At 41.1% G+C, this 22637-nt stretch overlaps 2 protein-coding genes across 3 annotated transcripts in view; one reads left to right on the top strand and one right to left on the bottom strand.

The window, feature by feature from the left end:
• Window positions 1-1493: 1493 nt before the first annotated feature.
• On the bottom strand, window positions 1494-4854 carry LOC116327066 (platelet-activating factor receptor-like). The gene is made up of 2 exons (XM_031748543.2): window positions 4753-4854; window positions 1494-3112 (listed from the first exon to the last, which is right to left on the bottom strand). The coding sequence occupies exon 2, from the start codon at window positions 3104-3106 to the stop codon at window positions 1913-1915; it is 1194 nt and encodes a 397-aa protein (XP_031604403.2). The 5' UTR covers window positions 3107-3112; window positions 4753-4854; the 3' UTR covers window positions 1494-1912.
• An 8139-nt stretch (window positions 4855-12993) lies between these two features.
• Window positions 12994-22637, top strand: part of luzp1 (leucine zipper protein 1) — a 50178-nt gene continuing 40534 nt past the window's right edge. For both annotated transcript variants that reach the window (XM_031748544.2, XM_039603451.1), the window contains exon 1: window positions 12994-13260. The gene's annotated coding sequence lies outside the window, so the exon portion shown is untranslated. The remainder of the gene's footprint in view (window positions 13261-22637) is intronic.

The following is a 22637-nucleotide window of genomic DNA, read 5'->3' as shown; positions in this document are numbered from 1 at the left end:
ACAGAAGACAGGAAAAGACTCACAAACATGGAGACATAAGTGAAACATAAACTAGACTAAAACTCAACTAAACCCTAGTAATAATAACAACACAAGAACTTAACATATTTCCAGTATAACATAAGAAATCAAAAAATCATGTAAATTTCAGCGGGAACCCTGCAAATGTGAAAAGGTGAGAAAAAGAAGTCCATTCATTAAAAAAAAAAAAGAAAAAAGGTTTGACAAGTGGGTGACCATGACATGAACATCCTCAGTGATGAGAAAATACGAAAGAAGAAAAAACACTAACCAGCTGAAAGGCAAGAAATGGTGAAGAATGACGGAAAAAGCATGTGCAAATATGCATGAAAATACAGTATAAAAGGCAATAATTCTAACAACAGTAAAAGTTAATATTTTACAATACCACATTTATTCTTCAATACACCTTGAATACTCTGTAAGTAATCTTCAGGAATAGTTTTCCAGGTTTCTTGTAGGGCATTCAAAACTAAGAATGATCCCACATCTTGAAAAAGATGTTACCGTCTGAAGATCACACTGCTTTCTTTGCAATCGCTGAGACAAGTGAGCAATACTGCATTTACACCACATGATGGAGGCAGAGACTAATAAAAGCACAGTAGGGGAGTCTTTCAAGCAGGCTCTATACAGCGCAGTGTGAACTACGTGAGCCACCGCTCTCACTAGATTAAGGTTAACGAGCCTCTACAATCTTTAATGTGGACATGAAAAACTACATGTGTAAATTTAGACCAGTTCCATGGAGCACTACTCTAAACAACTGTCCCAGATGTAACTCTCTCTATGAAGCTGGATTTAAGAAATAAGTGTTTAAAGTTAAAGTTTTAAAACATGTTTAACGCCATCTTGTACCAGTAAACCACATGACGTCACTGGGTTGGTTGGTTGCGGATGAGAACAACATAGAGGAACATTAGTTATGTTTGTGGAGTGAGCACATATAGTAACCTCTTATGTTGTAAACTGTTTGGATGTAATTGAGAAAAAGACCATTTTATTGCATAATAAAGTATTTATTGCATGTAGCGCACATCTGCGCTTCCAACAGCTAGCTAACAATCAATACCCACTTACTGCTGAAATGACAGAGTGAAAGTAGACAGTACCTCCTTGGTACCTCCTTGGTTTATTATCATCAAACTCACTGCTGCAGCCAGGGGAAGTACAACTGTGATCCCCTTAGACCAGGGGTGGGCAACTCCAGGCCTCGAGGGCCGGTGTCCTGCAGGTTTTAGATGTGTCCTTGATCCAACACAGCTGATTCAAATGGCTAAATTACCTCCTTAACATGTCTTGAAGTTCTCCAGAGGCCTGGTAATGAACTAATCATTTGATTCAGGTGTGTTGACCCAGGGTGATATCTTGCAAAGAAAAGCGTCTGGACTTCTTTAAGTTGCTTGAAGACGTTTCACCTCTCATCCGAGAAGCTTCTTCAGTTCTAAGGTCAAATGGTGGAGAGTCCCAGATTTAAACCCAGCGGGAGTATCCCCCAAAGAGGGACAAAAGGACCCCCTGATGATCCTCTGATCACCTGAGCCAAGGTGTGAAAATGGGTGTGGGTCCCAATCAGCCAGGGTTTCGGGTGAGAATCATCCTCTAATCAGGTGATCAGAGCTAAGCAGCAACCAAACAACCCATAAACATGCTCTAAATACTTTAAACAATTATTTCCTAAATCCAGCATCACAGACGTGTTACCTCAATGACAGTTTTTCAGAATAGGGCTCTACTGTGTTAATTAACCTTTAAACGTGTAGTGTTTCCACTGTAATATTGTAATTGGGGATTCAAAAATATTCCACAGTTAGACACTGAGATTTATCTCATCTTATCTGAGACGTGGTTTGGTTCAAAATGCAGGATAAGTGAGATTTTTTAAAATACTTTACGTAATGACTACTGAGCTCCTTTCAGTGTGAGGAGTTTGATCCTGCCTCCCGGCCTTTGTGGGTTTCCTATGAGACCTCTGATTTCCTCCTAGAGTCCAAACAGGTGATGCAGGCTGGTTTAAGTGAGGTTGGGTGAATGTGATTAATTTTGTAATGTGGGTCTTGATGAGTCCTCTAAACTTCCCTGTGGCAAAATAATACACTACAGGATCCAAAATGCAGTTGAGGCCCATAAGAACCAGGGTGATCTGATGAGCGTCGCTCAGCAACTTACGAGTGGTCTCGCTGTACTTCACGATCTCCAGCACTGCCAGAGTCCAGGGGCCTTGAACTATGTGGTGTGGCAGGAAACACAGAACAAACACTCCCACCACTGCCAGCAACATCTGGAGAGCCCTCCGTTTTACCCCTGTGGGTCGTTTAAACGTGGACGTTAAATTGGGCATTTTAGACTGTGTTCTTGAAGACTGAATTTCCGACTGAGGAGAGTTTTTGCAAATTAAAATTCGAGCAATAAGAATATTGCATATCACAATGAGTAAAAAGACAATAAAAAACAATCCAATTATTAAAAAATGAGTGACAGCCAATGTTTTCTTTTTCTCTTTACTTTCGTTCTGGTATCCCTCAAAGCAGTGAAGGATCTTCATGTTGTTTTTACGGTGCTCGTTGATCCCTGGACTCACCAAAACAGGAACAGACATCACCACAATAAACGCCCAGATAAAAACACAGGCAATGATTCCACGAATTCTGTGGTCTGACGAGGCTGCGTCCAGAGGCCGAGTCAATGCCCAGCATCTGTTGATGCTGATGGCTGCAAGGAAGAGGATGGTGCCGTAGGTGTTGATGAAAAAGAAGGTGCCTGTCACCCGGCACATGACGTCTCCATAAACCCAGTCTCCCTCACGGATATAGTAGTCAATCCAAAAGGGAAGAGCACACACAAACAGAAGATCAGCGATGGTCAAGTTGATCATGTAGATGTGGATTTCTCCCATGGCCTTGGCTTGATGAAGGCAGCGCAGGACAAACAGCACGTAGAGGTTAGAGATGAAGCCCAGGATGAAGAAGATGATGTAGAAAACCGGGATGAACACATAACGAGGCGGGGAGTCCAGGAACTCAGTGGAAATAATGGTTGTGGACTCCACACTACTCATTGTTGTCATAGTAACTGATTGAGTCATCTTTGTCTGTGGGAGACAAAATACATTATCATCAGTACAATGTCCTGTGACAGATGATCAGAGCTTTACTCAGAGTTTTGATGCAGATGACAAAGGTAGGAATGGAGAGAAAAGCCTTTGAGAATAACTTCTTTTTGTTGTCCTTTCATTGAAGGCAGGTAAAATAAATAAAAGTAACAAATAAATAAAAGCAACAGTAAATGACTACAATAGGTTAAATTAAAAAAAAGAAAGTACAGCATTTTTCCTATTCCAAGGACTAAGTTGTCTATCAGTTTTTGTTTGTAAAAATGTATTTACCAGTCAAATATTGTGTCACTTTTAACACCTTTTGATCCATTTAATTAATTTCAGATGTATTAATGTATACACCGATTATGCATAACATTATGACCACCTGCCTAATGTTGTGTTCCTCCCCCTTTTGCTTTTAAAACAGCCACAGGTTCCCACTGAAGATAAAATGGTTACGAAAGAGAAGTTGAAAAGCTGAAATCAAGGTTATACTGATTTTTATCACTTGACCTGAATTCATTAAAACAATTGAACTAAAAAAGTATGCAAGTGGTTTGAGCAACATGCAGTTATTAGACTATAACCTGCTATAAACAATCTGCTACCGAATGTTGGTGCAAACTCTAAACACCTACAGACACTTAAGCAGAATCTGCCTTTGCAGTTACTTTTCCTTGTTGGGGTGAATGTGTTAACTACTACACCATGGAAAACAAACACACCTCCCACTTACAATAAAGAAATCTAAGTCTAGTAAATGAGTTTTGAGAAGTTGTTTATTTAACTGACGCATTAGTGCTGCTAAACAATCCCAGTTTGTGAAATCAACCTGTGTGAAAAGATGTAACTAATGACATTTTTTTCTAGGTATGTGCCATACATTTTCCTTTCACGTCCTTCCAGGTTTGTAGAAACATATGTCTGTCTTACACAGATCTGTTTAGATATTTCAGTGCTGACCTGACTGTGACAGCTAAGACACGTTTGAACCTGTTTAATAGTCTCTTCTGAACAAGCAATGACCAAATAGCCTTCTGCAGTTTGCAAGAGGTTTGCAACATGTTTGCAAGAGGTTTGCAACATATTTGCAGTCTTGAGCACGCAAAAAATCTTTTTAATTAGATCAGCAGTTGTACCACAAACAGTTCTAAGGAAGCAAAATTGGTTTCAACTGTTGATAATATCAAATATAATTGATTGCTTTTTTAGATGTTAGTCAACCTTTGGTACATGTTATACAAATATCAAGCTAAGAAACTGATAAAGGAAGCACAGCATAAACATAAACATTTCATCATTTGATTAAACCATAAAGTATCAACATTTCACTCACCACATCAGCACACATGCCGACATGCTGGCCCTACTAAGTTACTGAGTGACACGTCTCATAATTTTTGCTTTGGTAACTTTATTTAGTTTTGCTAATTTCAAATAATTTTTTTTTTTTGGGGGGGGGGGGAATTATCCTCGTCTAATGTCAGTCCTGACACCAATTAATCACTCTAATGATTATTTAAGTGTAAGACACTGCAGCCACTACATCAGCTTCACACCTTACAATAGGCTTAATCTTATCTCCCTCTCTTTGTCATATAAAAAAACAAATGACAGAGTTACCGTACACTTACCTGACTGCTTTTTCTGTTGTTTAATCTCCTTCTGTATATAAAAACACTTTGAATAAAGCGTTTCAGTTCAGCAACAGCACGACTTCTCTGACAGAGAGCACATTTATGTGTCTGACTGTGTGAGTGGGAGTTTCTCTCTCGGGTCTAGATGGAGGAGGTGTCACTTCTGTCTTCTTAGGAAAGACCTGTAAGATACGAAATATTCACCTACCCAATTTCATGCACCTGAGAATAACATGAAGAGAAACGTCTACTAGGCTGTGTTAATATCAACACTTCACCGAGTTCTTTTGATTCCTCAGAGGCATGCGATGGAAGACAAAACACTGCTCAGTAGACCATTTAACACTTTATTACTTCTAGAAAGGAAATGCATCCTGCGTGACACGCTGCCGCGGATCTCAAAATGGTGGTGTGCCCCTAACAGTTTTATTATAGAAGCTCTCTCATACTTGTCTAAACAACAGTGTCTCAGTAACTTCCCACTAGACATGGTCCCCTCTTTTCTACATTTTTCCCAGGCAAGCGTGAGTGAGAGTCTGCAGCTTTCTACTCCCCAAGCACACATGGTCTCATGCCTTTATTTTTCAGGGCTGTGTCCACTTAATACTACACTATATAACTTTATAACACTTATTAATAAAAAGCATAGCATTATTGAGGCACTGCAAATTATTTAATCCCAACAGCTGCAACATTTTACTAACTTTTTGGCAATTCATAGAATTTTTTTAAAACACCACCATGAAAGAAATGATGTTACCAAGTAAAGAGATCAGCTTCTTACACAGGAAAACTGGTCCTGAAAAGAAGAATGACTGGCACATGCTGATATGAGACAAGAATTGGGGGTTATAATTGTTAGTCTGTGTATGAAAAGTCACTAACACTATTCAGAGATTAAAGTTGAATTTTTTTTTTTTTTTTTTTAAATGCTGCAAATTTTTTAAATTACCCTAAAATAAAATGGGAACCAGAGTAGGAGCAGGTCCTGTGTCGCTGTGCCATCTTTTCTGCATCATATAAATAAGCACAAACCTACAGAAGGAGTGCAACGGTTACTTGGTTTTCTTACTGCAGTTGTGACATCTATTGCAATAGCAAGAATTGGGCAATCTCCCTAGGCTGAACACAGTGTACAGATAGTTTTACAGATAAGTTTTACAGTGGCTTTTAAAGCCACTAACATGCTTAAAGTTCCTGATTCACAGGGGAAATGCAAACCCCAGGGGGAGGTTGTGTCACAAGCGCAGTGAGTACTTGTCACAAATAAGGGAGCAGTCAAAAGAACTTCTCCATGTGTGCGTTTCAGAATATTAAAACTGAGAAATCATGTCAGGATAATGTTAAAAGTGGGAAAGCAGAAAGGATACAGCACATTGTCTCAGTTGACAACACCAACCACATTCCTCCATCTATAGCCATTCATTTTATCTTTAGCATTTCAGAATAAACAATTAAAAAATAATAAAATGACTAATCAACCTTTAGTAACTATTTTTGTTATTGATGACAATCAGCGAAATTGTAGTTTACACATAAATAAGTGAAAATTATGGATTTTATTTGAAATATCTGAAAAAAGTCTCTTTCTTACTAATCTGGATTCTGTTCATTAAAGACTCAAGTTTCTTGCAGTATAAAGAGCGTCACAAGAACATCTTTCATTTGTCCCAAGATAAAACCAGAGTCCCTTTAGGTTTTTGAGTGGTTTATTTTGTTTTCTGTGTCAATCCCTCAAGGTCCCTCAATCTTATACTGAAGGCTTTGTGTTCTTCTATGGTTTTGGCGATTCTTCTTAGCTTTCAAGATCACAGTTTGGTTTAGAGCCTTTGCATATTAACATGCTCGTAGGTTTCCTTTGGTATTTATTATGTTCTATTTATAGACGGTTTGTAGTCTTGTTAATCTTATGGGTTGTTGTACATCTAGTTATCATCATTTATGGTCCCTGTCATCCCCTGTCATGCTGCTGTGTCTGTCTACACTCTCTAGGCTACATGTCTATATGATGAGCTGATGATCCCACACTGCTTCGATAATGTTGAGGCCCACGCTCTGGGGAGATCAATCCATGACTCATAGTTTTCCTTTGTTTTCTTTTTCAATCCAGGTATGCCCTTTACTGCATTGGCAGTGTGTTTGGGATCATTATCATGGTGGAAAAACAAAGCTGGTGACCTGTGATTGTTCTTTTTTGGGTTCATAATTCCATCAGATTTGACACGATCCACAGCACCACTGGCATAAATGCAGACCCAATCCATGACAAAGTCTCCACCGTGTTTTACAGATGGCTGCAAACACTCACTGCTGACCTCTTCTGTACATATTGATGACAATTTGAGCTAAAAGTTTCAAAATTGGAATAACCATTTTCATTACAGTTCTTGTCTAATTTGGTATATCACATCTGTTTCTCCTTGGTTGCCTTTATTGAAAGCACAGGTCCCCTGTCAGGTCTTCACTGGATTTTTTCTCCCCCTTTTTCTCAAGGACACGACTTTCAGATACTATTCAGCTTTGTTTTAGATTTGCTCCTTTTCTTTCTTTTTTGTTTTTGTCCTCCACTTGTCTAGTTTTCTCCAATTTTTCAAGGACTGCCTACAAAAAGCTTTCAGCTTATATCTTTGTGGGAATCACCTTGTTGGTGCATATATTCAACAAAAGAAATGGTAACAATTTATGTATTTGTGACTGGCTGCTAAAATAGTTTTTTGCTAAGTTGTCTGTTATGTGTAGAAACAACACTTCTTCTCTTTAGTGAACTGCCTTTTTATTAGCAAAGAACGGACTTAAAAGGGGTAAGAAAGCTGGCAATTTCCAAAGAAAAGCCTGGAGAATTATTGCTCAAGGCTACTTTAAGAAATTGCAAAGAAGTCTGGCTTGTTGGAAGCAAAATTTAAATAAATTAGGAGTGCTTCAAGACTCTTGTACAGTCCTGTAAATACTTAGTTTATATAATACAGTGCAGCGTTCACAGTGCTTTCTTTGGAGCGGCTAAGATAAGTGAGCAATACTACATTTAAACCACACGATGGAGGTAGAGACTAACAAAAGGACTTTCCCTCCATTTCAAACAGTGCACAGTAGGTAAGTGTTTCAAGCAGGCTCTATACGGTGCTCTGTGAACTGCATGAACCACAACTCTCACTCGGTGTAGTTCAAAGCAGCAACAGCCCCCCTCTGTGGTAAATGTCTAATTCCAGGTCCTATGTACAAGCACACAACACAACACGTCCTCCTTTCCCTGGTGCCACAGTATAATTCCTAGATTAAGGTTAACGAGCCTCTCCAACCTTATTGCTGTAATTATGGCTTGGCAGTGGAACAAGACAGCAGAGCTTTTTGGTGGTTGTGCCCTTCATGACTGCCAGACATGCTGTGCCATTGCAGGGTATAAACTGTAAAAATCTTTTCACATGCAACTTGTTGCTCATGGTTTGGGTGTGGATTCAAAAAGATTCCACAGTAAGTCACTGAGATTTGTCTCGGTCATGAAACGGAGAGCAGCTTATATGAGATGTGGTTTGGTTCAAAGTGTGGTCCCGGATAAGTGATGATCTTGAATATATTTTATACAATAGCCAGTGAGGTCCTTTTAGTATGTTCAGTTTCTTCTTGTCCCCTTGCCTGTGTTGGTTTGCTATGGGGCCTCTGATTTCTTCTCAGAGTCCAAACACATGATGCAGGCTGGGTTAAGCGGCGGCTCTGAGTTGCATTTATGCGAATGTGATATTGAAGGCTTTGTCCTGCAGAGATCGACTCCACAGTCACAGTGCACTATTGTCAGTAACAGTGCACTGGGACAATGGAGTCCAGTAAAATACATATACCATCTTTCTTTCTTTTTTTTTACTGGGTTTGAAATATGTCTCCATCATTTACAGTCCATGGCAGCGCATGGTTTGAAAACATGCTCAACAATAAGAAAATGGTGTCAGTTTGCTTTTCTTCCAGAGCTCAGTTCTCAAACTAAGCCAGTAAGTCAAATCTAAAGATTAATGGACAATGGATGGAACAGGATTCAGAGGTTTAATATCCGTTTATTATTTTAGATTCCCATCTAAGATTAGAGAAACGAGTCAAAAAGGTGACTAAGGTTGCAAAGGTGAACTAGATGATAATATGATTTCTCCATCCATCCATCCATCCATCCATCCATCCATCCATCCATCCATCCAATATACGGTTGTGGTAAGTTGGATCCCAACTGTTATAGGGTGAGAGGCGGGGTACACCCTGGACAGGTCGCCAGGCTTTCACATAGCTAACACAGAGAGACAGCCATCCATGCTAGCATTCACACCTGTTGCCAATTTAAGGCCAAATATTGCTGAAATGTGGATGCCTTTGGACTAGTCCCCAAGGTTCTTGCTGTGAGACGATGGTGCTAACTGCATTTCTTCTCAGTTATTGTTTTATTTCTTGGTCCGAAGCACCATCCGCAAAAATTAGGCCCCTTATAAAGATGAGCAATTCAAATTATGGACAATAAGTCAATAAGGTCACACAACGACAGTGTTTAGTTTTGGTCATTTTATTATATTCAATAGCATAAAAATATAATACAAATGTTTGCACAATTTGGCTCCCCAGGTGTGCAGTGAGCTTCCTCTTAAAGCTTTTTGTATAAATCTCAGTGACGTGTGCAGCATCTATGGGTGCCATAATGGAAATCGTCATTTCTGTTCGGAGCGTCGACATGTGGAATTCCTTATGAACCTGGACCCCCGTTTCGGATCATTTTAAACTCCAACTGTCATGAATAATCTGCTGCCTCTTGTTTTATGGCACTTCAGTACACAGCAGTGTGTGCCTTTCTTTGTTTTTACTGTATTTGACTTTTGTGTTTCCTGATTCATGCATATATTGTACACATTGCATGTGCACACTAGCTTAGGAGGTAAATGTTGGGTGTGGCATGGTTCATGTCCATGTCCTACAAAAGTTAACAAATTATTTCATAGACTTTACACTGTCCCTTACCTGCAGGCCCTGATTCCTTTTCTCAAATAGTGTTCTCTGCACGGCCTTTAAACAGCCAGGAAAAATCAAAAAGAGTCCAACACAGATTCATGCAGGTGATCCCTGATGTTCTGCACTACTGCACAGGTCAGTCTAAGGAATCCTGCATGTCAAGATCCAGGTGTGCAAAGACAAAGAGTAGGAATGCTGCCAGCTACGGCTACTTTCCACCTGTAAGATCTATGCACTCAAAGGTCGGTTTTAAATAAAGGAGGGCGCAGCCTGTGTGAGGCTCCTCTTGTCCCATTAACACCTTTTTCACAGTTGCTCCATCACCACAGCTCGACCTTGAGGTAGTTCTCCTCTGGCAGACAAGAAAGACTGCTATTTTACACAAGATATTTTATTGCGCGCTCGTCAGGAGAACAAAAGGCAAACATGAGGTTGGGTTTTGATAAATAGCCGCATGTCTTTCCTAGCAGATTGTTTTTGGCAGGCTTGAGAGAGTAGGTCTCTCTCAGGCAGATTTACTGCATGCCAGAGGCTGAGGATTGAGGAATGTCCCCCTGCAGTGAGAAAGAGAGGGCCATGGGAGGGTGAACGAGACAGGCTGAGGCATCTGTACTTCCAGATGATATAAGACCTGACAGTAGGACATGACTTTTTTTGAAGTATCAAAGGATTTGGAGCGCTCGCCCTCTCGCTCCTCTCCCATGAGACATTCTGAGTATTTCCAAATTAAGACTTCAAATATCGGAACTTAATAAGAGCCGTTAGATGTTAACTCTTATTGCTTTAAGCGGAAAAGACTGTTTAAGCAACTGCAAGCCACACATTATTATTACTATTTTTATTATTATCATTATCATTATTAGTATTATTTTATTACAATGAGGGAATTGAATATGGCCCCTTCAAACACAACGGTTGCTTGATGGCAGTCGATAAGTGTTTTTCTACATGACAAGCTGCCCCACATTTTGATCCATCAGGGTTACATCTGTTTATACTGGCCATAACCCACCCTGAGAGGACAGTGAATTAAGCACATTAATCCTTATCCTCACTATAAAAAGGATATAAAGCAGGAAAGCTCCACCATAAGCCATATTTGCTTAGGCAGGAGATTCCACTTTGCTCTCATTTAATTTCTTTCGTGCTTGTTTTGTAGTCAAATGCATATCATGGGTTGACTATTGGCCTAACCCTCACACTCCTTGCTACTGGTTGCTTGTAATTTTTAGTGTGCTACATGGGATTATCAGAGATTATCTGCTGTTGCAACCGCTGCAAGCTACTCTAGTTAAGATAAAATGCCTAACATGGGAATCACAAACAGCAAAACAATGCCGGCGTCTGCTTGGGAACCTTTTTCTTTTGTTTTTTGTTTTCTTTACTTGACTAGATTGCGAATTGTGCTGTTCACCCACAACTTCTTACTGGAACAAACAAGTTTCTGGCTGCTGAAGGGTGTTGTGTTTAGGAAGGATGTTGGCTAGAAACCTGCTCTTCCTGAATCAGCTTGTGTCTGCCTGCTAGAGTCATGCAGTGTAGGGGATTACATTCCCCTGTAACCCTGTCCTTATGCATTAGATCGCAGTCTGTGCAATGCATTCACATTTATATCACTTGATATATTAAGGCAAATTCCCAAAATGACAGAAGCTTGTCTGTGCATGAGCCAACCCTCTCAAGATGGATGAAACATGACCCATACTCATGCTTATAAAACAAGCCGTTTTCCATTTACTTACATGTCATCTCAGTTTCTATTGCCTTGATGGATTTTTTTAAAGATCAATGGTTATTTTAATGCGTACAGCAGAGCAGTAGCTCTTGAAAGTCAGAAATAAAACCACATCCTACAGGTCTCAACCCTTTGTGTTATTTGTCTTTGAAGAAGACAAGTATATATATATATATATATATATATATATATATATATGCAAAGATCTATCAAGTGTATAAAAAATGCATAGGCGCTCATGCATATTCAGGTGCACCTGTGGTTGGCTTCTTATGCAGTGGCATTCAGGCATGCCCAGTTATGCCTCTGGCTTTCAGCATCATCTGAAAGGATTTAATTTCTCTTTGATTCCTTGGTATCTCTGGTATCTTTCCCCACCAGCCGAGAGTGAAATCATTATTTATACCTCTCTTAGCCCATTGTGTCAAGTTACATGACCAGAATGACTTCTGAGGCAGAGGTATGTTAAACGAGTGGGAAACAGCACAACCAACGAAAGAAGCGTGGGTTTTGTTTTAACAGTGTTATCACGTGCTGTCAAATAAAGCTACGCTTCTTGGGAATCATGTAAAACTGTTTAAGGAACACAAAAACAATCTCCTTAATGTGAGTGAGTGTTTGTGTGGGCAGGACGTCACCTAATTGGCTGGCTGCCTAGCACCTTTTATTCATATTTTATCATCTTGCAGACTTCCAGTGTCATGCAACTAAAAGATAATAAACACCCAGTGGAGAATTTATGGCCATGCTGCAGAGACAGAGCGAACAATACACCTCTGTTCCAAAACTTTCTGGGGAAAACCAGGACTAGTTTATGTGTATTTGTCTAGACGGCTGTGACAAGTCATTACTATTGGCAAACAGTTACACATGGGGAAAAAGAAAGCACAACAATGCTATAGTATTCATTCAAGTGGCACCAACGTATTAAACAACCACATTTTGAGAGCTGAAAGAGAGGGAATAGAGAGGTGAACTCATGCTAATTATTCCCCTAAGGGAAGACTGTGGTCTTGACTGGTTTTGTATAATGGTTAGTCCATACATATTTAGAGACATTTAATAGAGACCAACAAGCTTATAGTGTTTGGACATTTCAACTATATTATAGCCCCAATATTTTTGCGGTAATCAGTATTTTCTTGGGGGGATCCTAATAATATGGATATGATCTTTGAAAGTGTTGTGGGATGCTACAGGTGCTGCTGAGCCTGTGACTTTTCTGTCACTTCTATTGCAAATGGTATAAATGCCATAAAATAGTTCATGCAGCGTTCACAGACAACTGGTTTTTATGATACGTTTGCTCAGGGACAAGCAGTAGCCTGCATCTATGCAGGATCCAGCTCGGATTCATTCCTCCTCACCGGCCTGGTTTGCGTATGTTCTGTGGGAGAGAGAGAGGCGGGACCTTGACGCCGGGAAGGGCGTTCTCTTTGCGGTCAGACCGGGCAGAGTCATCCCGAGGGGTGGGTCCTCCGGCAACAGAAAAGGAAAACCCACCTTTTTTCATTGTTAAGGACGCGGTGGAATGTGATGGTTTGATCTCAAAAGGACCAGGGAGGGGAATATCCGAGAGGAAAGGACCAGCGAAAGCGACTGAGGGAAAGGGGGAAAGCAGAAAGCGGTTCCCCCCTATCGCCTCCAACTCTCTGGTCTTGACTGAGAATATGTGGATGAACTTGTCCCGGCCGTGTCGGCTGCAGCGAGCCCTACCGTCCGCACGAGCTCAACCCGCGTGAAGTTGTGGATTTACCGTTGCGTTTTCCGGACCCGGCGGTGGAACTGCTCAGGTAAATTTGAGTCTTTATTCTGTGTTTGGGGTTGGAGGAAGAAGCGGGGTGTATATGTGGGGATTCACACAGCGGCTTGTTGAGACTCAAGGAGTCCGGACTGCAGAAGTCTGAACTGCGGCAAGTTTTTCAGCCCTCCACCTCCTCCTCCTCCTTCTCCTTCTCGTCGTCGTTCTTAAGCCAAATTGAAGCATCCAGCTCTGCAGGGAAACCTCAGGTGGTTAAAATGTTACCGCACATAAACCGTTCATATCTTCTTTAGGCAACACTGGCATTTTTGTTATGAGGTTGCATTTATCTGCTTCTGTACTCGATACATTTTTTACGGGTTTACGCACATAGTAACGTCAGTCCTTTCAGACTGACTGCCCGGGCTGTAGGAACATGGAGTAGAAGTGGTGAGGCTGCTTAGACGTGTTCTTGACATTTGTTCTGCGTGTGTGTGTGTGTGTGTGTGTGTGTGTGTGTGTGTGTGTGTGCGCGCGCGTGTGCGTGTGTGCGTGTGTGTGTGTATTCTGGCCACTTCATAGCAAGGAAACTATCTTTCTTTGAGCTCCATCATGTAGGCCTGTCATCCCATGGCTGGTTTTCCTCTGTCCTTTTTTTTAAAGACATTCGGGAAGTTTTAGGTTTAATGAACTCAGATTGTCTCAGTTTCTTCTGCTGACATTTAGTATGCAAGCCTTTGTTGCATGTACTCAGACTTTTCAGAGTGTAGGGAGTAAATAATTGTGATATAAACACTGCGCCGTGTTGGAGTTGTGTTGACAAGGGGATGTGATGTGGTCATTGTTTATTATCTTTGAAGCAATGCATTACACAAACTAGTTGTGAAATACATAGCCGAAAACATGTCTTAACTTTGCATGGCAGTCTGCTCAGCTGTGAGTACTCTGCTGCACAGTGCTGTGAATATACGATGGTCTGGACTCTACTGTCATATCGGAAGGTTTTTATACCGAACAATATGATGATATGTGATTGTAGAGTGCCATGCAAATAATATATATATATATTGCCTATGCTCAGTTGTAAGCTACATACTTAAAAAACCACAAACTGGGCTCAAAGCCATCCTTGGGCTATTATCCACATATAGACCAGCCTATGGTGCACACAGACCACCTACTGAATGAGCTTATTTTCAAGTTGGTAAGAAAAGTTTGAACCCCCTTGTTAGAATAGAGGTAATTGATCCATTTCACAGCTGTTTAAACAGTGGACAATCTAGCCTATAAGAAACATATAACCTATTTAAATTATAGAGATTTGCTTGAAATTCTGGTTCAATCTGACTGTCTTTCCTCTTTTTGTCTCAGGGAAACGTAAAAAAAATGATATATACATGACTGTTTTTTGGCAAAACTAGCTAGTATTACTCAACAAGACCAATACAGACTGATAACAGTTTTTACCCAATTGTCTGGGTCTTTCTTAGACTGGAATGCAAATACAAAATCAGGCATTTCCATCAGCTAATATAACTGAAATTGCCACGTTAAAGGACAACTAAAACAACTGCAAGGTCCTGCTGCACTCGGATGTTTTGTTAAAGGTACTAACATGACAATACATCCTTATTCTGTTTGAGTATCGGTCTACACGTGTGAAAACAAGGTGGTGGTGTGGTAGGGGCGTAGTCTGAACACTGTGTGTCCTGTATTCCTTCACCAGAACGGTGACAGATGAATGTGTGCGCATGTGTAAACAGCAGAAAAGGTACTTGTGGTGGTGGAATACTAATCTGCCAGGTGGGGCTCATAAAGAGCGGCGAGGGGAGGGGAGGAGAGGAGATGGAGGGGACCTGCCTTGACCTGTTTGAGACATGAAGGAGACAAAAAAAAATCCCTGATGAATTTCCAGTAAGGCTCGTCCTCCCAGCCAGCTGTAGAACATACCAGCTGAGCTACCAGCTCGGACAGGCACTTGCAGGGAAGCTTGTCACAGTGGTAGATGCGCGAAAAGGGCTTATTTTGGTATTTCTGGGTGGGATTATTAAACCGCATGTGGAGGGAATGTTGGCAGTTTATGCTGTCAGTTTGGAAATGTTGGGGTGGAAATGTAAAGGGGAAAATCAAATGAGAGTAACAGCAAAGTGAGGAGTAAGATGTCTAAATTTCCCCTGATTAATGCCCGATCTCTGGCGCGTCCATTCCCCGGAAAATGCGCTCCAAGTTTGGTTTGGTTCAGTTGGCTCTTGCAGGAGGGGGTATTTCACAGCAGATGCCCTCTTTGACCTTCTCTCTTTAACACCACTGCTCAGCACAATGATAGTTGTTAATGTTGACACAGCAGAAGTGTCAGCACCACTAGCACCTGTTCTGCGATCTTTACAGTGACTAAATGCCAAGAAGTGAAAGTTGCACAAAGAGTTTGCAGCACTTTTTTTTTTTTTTTTCCTCCGGGAATTGTCGCCTGCCATGCGCAGTAATAATCATACCTCTTTCTCCTCTTTTATGACCTGAGCTATAGCACGCATGATTGGTTTTCCACTCCGCAAAGCGCTGCGACCGCCCTATGAAACTGCCTGCACTGCTTTGGGTGAAACCAAAAACTAATCATTATGGGTGTCCAATAAGGGTAATTATCAGACTAAGCACTGGACCTGTGGATTATGGAGTGGCTAAATAAATGCTCTGGGGATTAAATTAAAATATTGAGGTTTTCTGCCTGGGAGAATCAAACCACCGGGAATGTCAAACCCAAGCCTGTCGACGGTAATATTACTGCCACTCCGGACATCAGGGTTTATGCACACTCCCTCCTGTGAGTGTTGCGCGATCACACATCAGTGTGGAATTACAAGACATTGGCATTGACGTCATGCGTTGCAAGTGCAAAGAAATAAGAACGCATATTGTCATTGCTGTGATTGATTGAAGGAACTACTATAGCTGTCAGTCATTTTCCTATGATATCAAAAAATGGAGGGGAGAGTTCAACAGTCTATTAAATGAACATTGTTTTGATTTGAGATCAGCTTATTATTTTCCTGATTTCTAACATGTGGAAAATTATATATATATTTGCACTTTATTCCCCCCCCCCTCCCCCCGCTGGGCTGATTATTTCAAATAATTACATTTATAGTAAATGTATGTGAAGCCTCCTGTTGCTATTCCCTGTTATACACATAAGAACTCTAAAACCTATAGAACCATGATTTCGCCCATCTCTGTGCATCACAATTAGCATTATAGCAGATTATAGCACTGCATTAATTGAGTGTGTCATGGCTGAAGCCACCAGGTTTAACAAGTGGAGTGACAGCAGTTAGGTCGCTTTTAACATTTATGTTCCTCGTGGCTTCGACACAGAGAGAGCCACAGATTACTTGCAGGTCGGACACGTGCAGCTACGTTAGTCTGACCTGGTCAGATTGCGGCCTGGAGCTTTGCAAAGTTGCAGGAAGCTGATATGATCAGATTAATGGAAAGCGGTGCATTTCTAGGAGTCCTCAAAGGTATAAATGGGAGAGTCAGCACCCACACGAGCAGCATAACCTATACATCCTAATATACTGTAATAGATAGCTCTGCTAGAATTGGGACCGGATGGTGTTGGTTATTCTTAGAGGTAGACTCTCTCTTTCACCCTCGGTAACCCTCTCACCCAGGAATAGAGCAGCGGAGGATGCAAAGTGATGTTGTTACGAACCTACCGGGGGCCTACTTGAAATAGTGGAAATGAATCATGATCTCTGAGCGCCTTCTGTTGAAGCCCACACTCATCCTGTGAGCGCATAACATTTTATGAATGTGTGTGTTTTGTGATAATGCAATAAATGACTCTGTATCCTGGACAAGGGCTGCTGCTGATAAAATGCAGGCCAGCTGGAGCTGCTGTCTGTGTATTAGCAGACTTGTAGGAAGATGGCTTAGTGCCACGATGACGGCAGCATGAGGCTTCGACTGGACATATTGTACATGTCGTGTGTGTGTGTGTTTGTGTTTAAAGTAGAAAGAGCTGAAAGGAGTAGTGAATCAATCAGTTAGTTAGTCATCTGAGAAGATCAACATGCAGCTAATCTGACAGTTGATAAACTGTCATTTATTTTTAAAGCATAAATGATAAAACACGCTCAGCTTCCAGGATTTCCTTTGTGGAAAACTTGTGTTGTTTATTCCCCTTTCATGATCATAAACGTCAGAGTGCACATTAAGAATTCATTAACTGAAAGGTTTCAGTCTTAAATTATTATTTAATTATAAAAATAAAAAACAAGCTGCTGATACCGCAGATGTTTACACATGTTTCTGTTTGCAGTTCTGTCTTTAAGTGTTTGAACAGTGAATGAATGGGGAAAAACTAAAACAATGAACCAAAAGCAGAAGTTATAAACCAAACATAATCACTTGTCTGTTTCCAGGTGCTGAATTATTTTGATCTTGGTTTGCTTTGTTCTGATTTTCGGTTGATTTTGATCAGCAGTGATGGGCCTGAAACAGGGCAGAGCTCTGTGATTCCAGCTGGAGTTCAAACATTTTGAACTCTGTTTATTCATGGGCTCATTTTATGTGAGCCTACGCAGGTATTTCTGCATTTGAAGGTACTTTTGCTTAGTGCTGTCATCAGATCCTAGAGGCTGAGAGTGTCAGTCACTCAGCGAGCAGTAGCCAGAGGTACATTTTAGCCCTGAGTGTTCACACGACTTGATAATAACTCATACGCTGACACACTAATACATGCTCTCACTCTGTAAGAATGTCAAGACAAGAATGGATTCTGCTGATACCCCTTCTAGTGTGTGTGTAAGTGTAAACGAATCTCCATTGTTAGTCTGTCAGAGTGTGCCAGACAGCCTCGCAACTCCTCTCGAGGGCTTATTTATCGTGTAGTTGAATGGCCACTTACGGAGGTTTCAATATTGCACTTATCTCATTTGTTTGCAGCTGTAGGTGTACGTGACTATGGACCATCTGCAGGACAATTTCACGCTAATGCACGACTTAAAGGTTAAAATCTTGATTGTATTTTGTCACGATTTACATTAAAATGTCGACCAATCCTGCACGAATAGGTTTGTGGGATGTTGAAATTGGTTCGGAATTTTTAATTTCAAAATAAAGCTGCTTTACTTTTATTTTCATGCTTTGGATTTATCCATCCTTTGTCTGATCACAACTCAAATGAACAACTTTTGGCCATGTTTTTACTCATAATTCGTTTTATTTAACAGAATTATGAGTAGTAGGCCCGTACAGGTATTCAGAGTCAGCACAAACATTTTCTTTTATTTTATCACCGCGTCAGACCACGGTGTAGAAACAGTAGACAAAGGCTTGGATGTGAATAGGGTGTGCAAAAGCTGTATGGTCGTGCAAATGTCAAGGAAGCATGCAAGCATTTATAGATGGAAGTGATAAGCTTTGAGACATACAGTTCCAAAGAGCTGGAAAATTTGGAGCTGCTATGGGATTCCCATCCGTAGTAGCAAATATTGTCTAGCCCTGCCACTCATTTAACCCATTGGTCAAAGGAGCGTATCAAGTATTTAGTGACCTGTAAAAGATTGTGTTGCGTTACTGGGTGGTTATGAAAGTTTTTCCAGCAACAGGGGGTTAAGAAAGGGAAAATGTGCCAGATTGTGATTCGTCGAGTTTGAGGGGAAACGGGGAGTTTTTCAAACATTTGCTGAACCCGAAGTTTGAGTTTGCAGGGCACGTTTTTATTTCCTTGTTTTCCACTCTTACTGGAGAGCTGCACCATAATGCTTGTAAGTCCTTTTTGCTCTAGTTTCTAGAGTCACCTTAGTAAAACATGCTATGCTAACTGGGATATTAACCAACCAAAAAGGTGCGAGTGTGATCAGTATAATCTCAATAACAAATGTATTATTCTCACAGACTCAAAGACTTTTACTTAAGAATTATCCGCAAGTTTTAAATCGCACTGCCATATTTCAGGTGTCCTAATTCATTCACGCTCATCCCCAAAACCAAGTAGCGGCCCTGATGTTGACCATGTGAGCGTTCTTCGCATGCAACCACGGAGGGGAAACACAAATCCTCATCTGGTCCTCATTTAAGATTCTCAACCGTCCGCCAAATGAGAAGATGCATGTAGCATCCAGTCCATAACTGCAAACTGGAATGTAATCTATTTGTGGTTAACTTCATGCTGATTCACAAATTTTTACGTTTGGCCTTTGTTCCCAGGGCCACAGTCGTTCGGTAATCTGCAGTTTGTTTAGTCTTCGGATTTAACAGAGCCGGGTTTCTAATGCAAGCCAGCTTTTTAAAGTCTCTTATCTTGCTCCTTATCTATCTTTTGTAAACAATAACTTTTTTCTTGGTCAGTTAAATCTCGTTGCTGCTTATCACAGGTACACTGAAGATAAGTTGTGTCGTAATGGCTATTTTTTTATGTTTTTTGATGTATTGGTGAGCACAGTTGCCTCACAGCAAGAAGATTTTGGGTCCTAGCATGTTGCGCCAGCTATGGATCGGGCATGTTTTCACTCTGTGCTGTGTCTGCACGAGTTATCTCTGCATACTCCGGCTTACTCCAGCATCCGAAGGCATCTTTAGGTAAATGGGTGTAGGTGTGTGCGAGCAAGGCTGGTTCTATTAGGAGTAGACTCCACCCCTGCAACCATCCAAAGGACAGAGAAAGTTTAGCAGATGGATGATGGCATTTTAGTTCACAAAGAGGAGCTGTGGCATTTCATGTATCCTGATATCTGCCTTTTGATAAGTCCTCTAATGTTTAATCGGCCGGCTGCCCCACATGGCTTGGAGTTTGGACCAGATTCACTGATAATGTGGGTCACTGTGGTGGTGGTGCTGCTGCTGCTGTGTTTGCCTTTTACATGCTTTCAGGTTGACCTGACAGGGAAGAGGTTTGTCTCTGGGGAATTTTTACTTTTTCCTACTGGTTCCTGCGTGGGATTACGTTCCAGTTTCAGCCTCCAACAAGCTCTTTTACAGAAAGTCCCCTGTGAGCCTGTTCTGTTCCTGCACTGTACAGGCGCCTCAAAAAAAATGGCTACCCTGTCGATGCTGGAAGAAAAGAGGGAAGAAGTGCAAAGGAAACAGACTTCAAAAGCGTGTAGGAAGCACAGCAAGGCGGAGGGAGGGAGGGAGTTGGAGGAAGGGACTGAGGCGTTTTAACAGGGGAGAGCTAAAGTTAAGACATAACTAGTAAATTCCTCAGACGCACTTTTATTTTTTCAGTTGTTCTCCTGGTTAACTGGCCAATATTTTGACTTTCCTTCCGATTGTTATCTTGTCTCACTCACTCTCTCCTTCTCATTTTCCTGAAGAGGGGAGAGAACCCCCCACTTACCTATTTTTTTTATTTATTTTTTTCCCCTCTCACTCCCCCCTTCTTGCCCTGCTTGGTCCAGGAGTATTTTTGGAAGTTAATGAAAAGAGAAATCTGAACCGCTTACCCTTAAAAGGCATGTCTGGGTCAGCTGGGTGGAAACTTGTGTTATTAATGTCCTTAACATTTTTTATGCGAGTGGGTCATCTGTGATTATAAGAATGTGTGCGTTCGGAGCTCTGTAAAACGCAGGAATGCTGTGGGTTGGGGGCCGAGAAGGGAAGGAGGGTGGACTAGGAAACAGGCTTACGTCCTCAGGAAAGGAGGGTGGGGGGGGGGTGTTCAGGGGCATATTTGGCATATTTCAGGAGCCATTGCAGTCTGGTTCAAGACATGTTCTTCTTCCTAGAGCTCTGGACAGAAGAAAGGTGAACATCATGCTCTGTTTCAGTCTCGTGATGCTTCTGGTGGAAGATGGTGCACACTGCCTCGCAATGATCAAGTTAAAGGTTAAAAGCCAACGCAGGTGGTAAAAAAAGATGGGAAAACACCACCTCATGCCACCTACACACCAAACACAGATGTCTAAGTCCCCAGCATCGCTGTAACCTCAATAATATCCATAAAAGGCCAAATGTTGAACCAAAGTCCTTCACCCAGCAGTATGGTTTGTATGCTTTGGGTACCATCTCTACAATTTAATAAGTGTTTATGTGCTTAAAGCTGCAATATGTCTCTTGTCTGTGGCCTTATAGTTACAGAAATCATAATATTTTAGTCTGTTATTTGCAGTCAATGGCCGCTGACTGACGTGACGGTGGTTAGTAGGCGTTTGCTATGGCGATACCGGTCCAGTTCACGGTGAGGTCGCGAGTCAAGAGTGTACAGCTTTATTCTTAACCTGCAGCTTTTATTGAATTTAATTTGCGGTTGCCAAAAGTGTCCACTTGGTAATACTTTTAGGTGATTAAATCTTTTTCTCAGATCATAATAACTCCTCTTCACACAAGCTAAGGACTATGGATTAAACTCACAAGAGAGTGAATAACTTGTAATATCCAGTAATTATCTGTCCTCATACAGGTGCCGCCACATTAGGGCGAGGCCCCGAGAGACACTAACGAATGCGTGTGCCGTCTTGTCGCTTTTCTTTGATGTGCCGGGTGTCTTTTGTGTTTTGATCTCTGTCGTTAAATCTGGAATTGGGAACCTCCACGGCAGAAATGTGATGAAGGAAAAACACGAATACACGTTCAGAACAAAGTGTTCGTTTTCAGTGTGAAAAATGCGAAATTTGTTGTTTTTATTGTTAGATATGAACTCAGTCGAATGTGTGCTAACACAAATGTGGGGAACATGTTCTTCAGAGGAAAGGTGTTAACATCCTTCCAGCTTTGAGTCCCACAAAACTGAAGAATCTGTATCAAGGTTCATTGAACAGCATGCTTTTGGTTGCTCTGCATCATAATCAGAGCTCATCAGTTATGCTTTTACTTTTACTTTACTCTGGGGTATTCACAGATGATTGCCTATAATACTGCACTTTGCTGCTTACGATATCCTTTTTTCTCTAATTTGGACCTAACAGTTTGAAATGGAACCACTCCCTGTGTCTCGCTCTCTACCTTTTTGTTTCGCTACAGATTGAACAAACAAGATATCACTTGTTAATTAGTAATTTTGTCACATTTGGGCACAGCCAGGTCAGCTGTTTCCTCCTGTTTCCAGCCTTTGTGCTACCCCAGCTCTGATTGGCTAGCAGCTGTAGGCTTATATTTAACTTAAAGATACATTAGATTGGTATCGATCTTCTCATTTTAGCTAAAGTGCAAAATTGCTTACTTATTAAAATGTAAAACTACTTAAATGCGTCGCAGTCTAGTTTAGAATGTGTAGCTGCCTGCTTTTGCTTGCCAGCTATGTTTTAGTGTCAGATTCCTTACAGTCGCACATGAGATGACTGCGGTTAAGACAAATGGACTTTGGATGAGTGATAGAGGTATCAACATCTTCAAAAGAAGAACTCAGAAATCAATTTTGGCTGAAGTGTAACCTCATATATCGTGTGTGTGTGTGTGTGTGTGTGTGTCGGGGGAGGTTGTGAAGTTTTG

The sequence above is a fragment of the Oreochromis aureus genome, linkage group 19, assembly GCF_013358895.1.
Source record: "Oreochromis aureus strain Israel breed Guangdong linkage group 19, ZZ_aureus, whole genome shotgun sequence".
Taxonomy (NCBI): Eukaryota; Metazoa; Chordata; class Actinopteri; order Cichliformes; family Cichlidae; genus Oreochromis; species Oreochromis aureus.
Note: the sequence above shows the minus strand (reverse complement) of the source record. Positions and strands in the feature narration are given on the sequence as shown.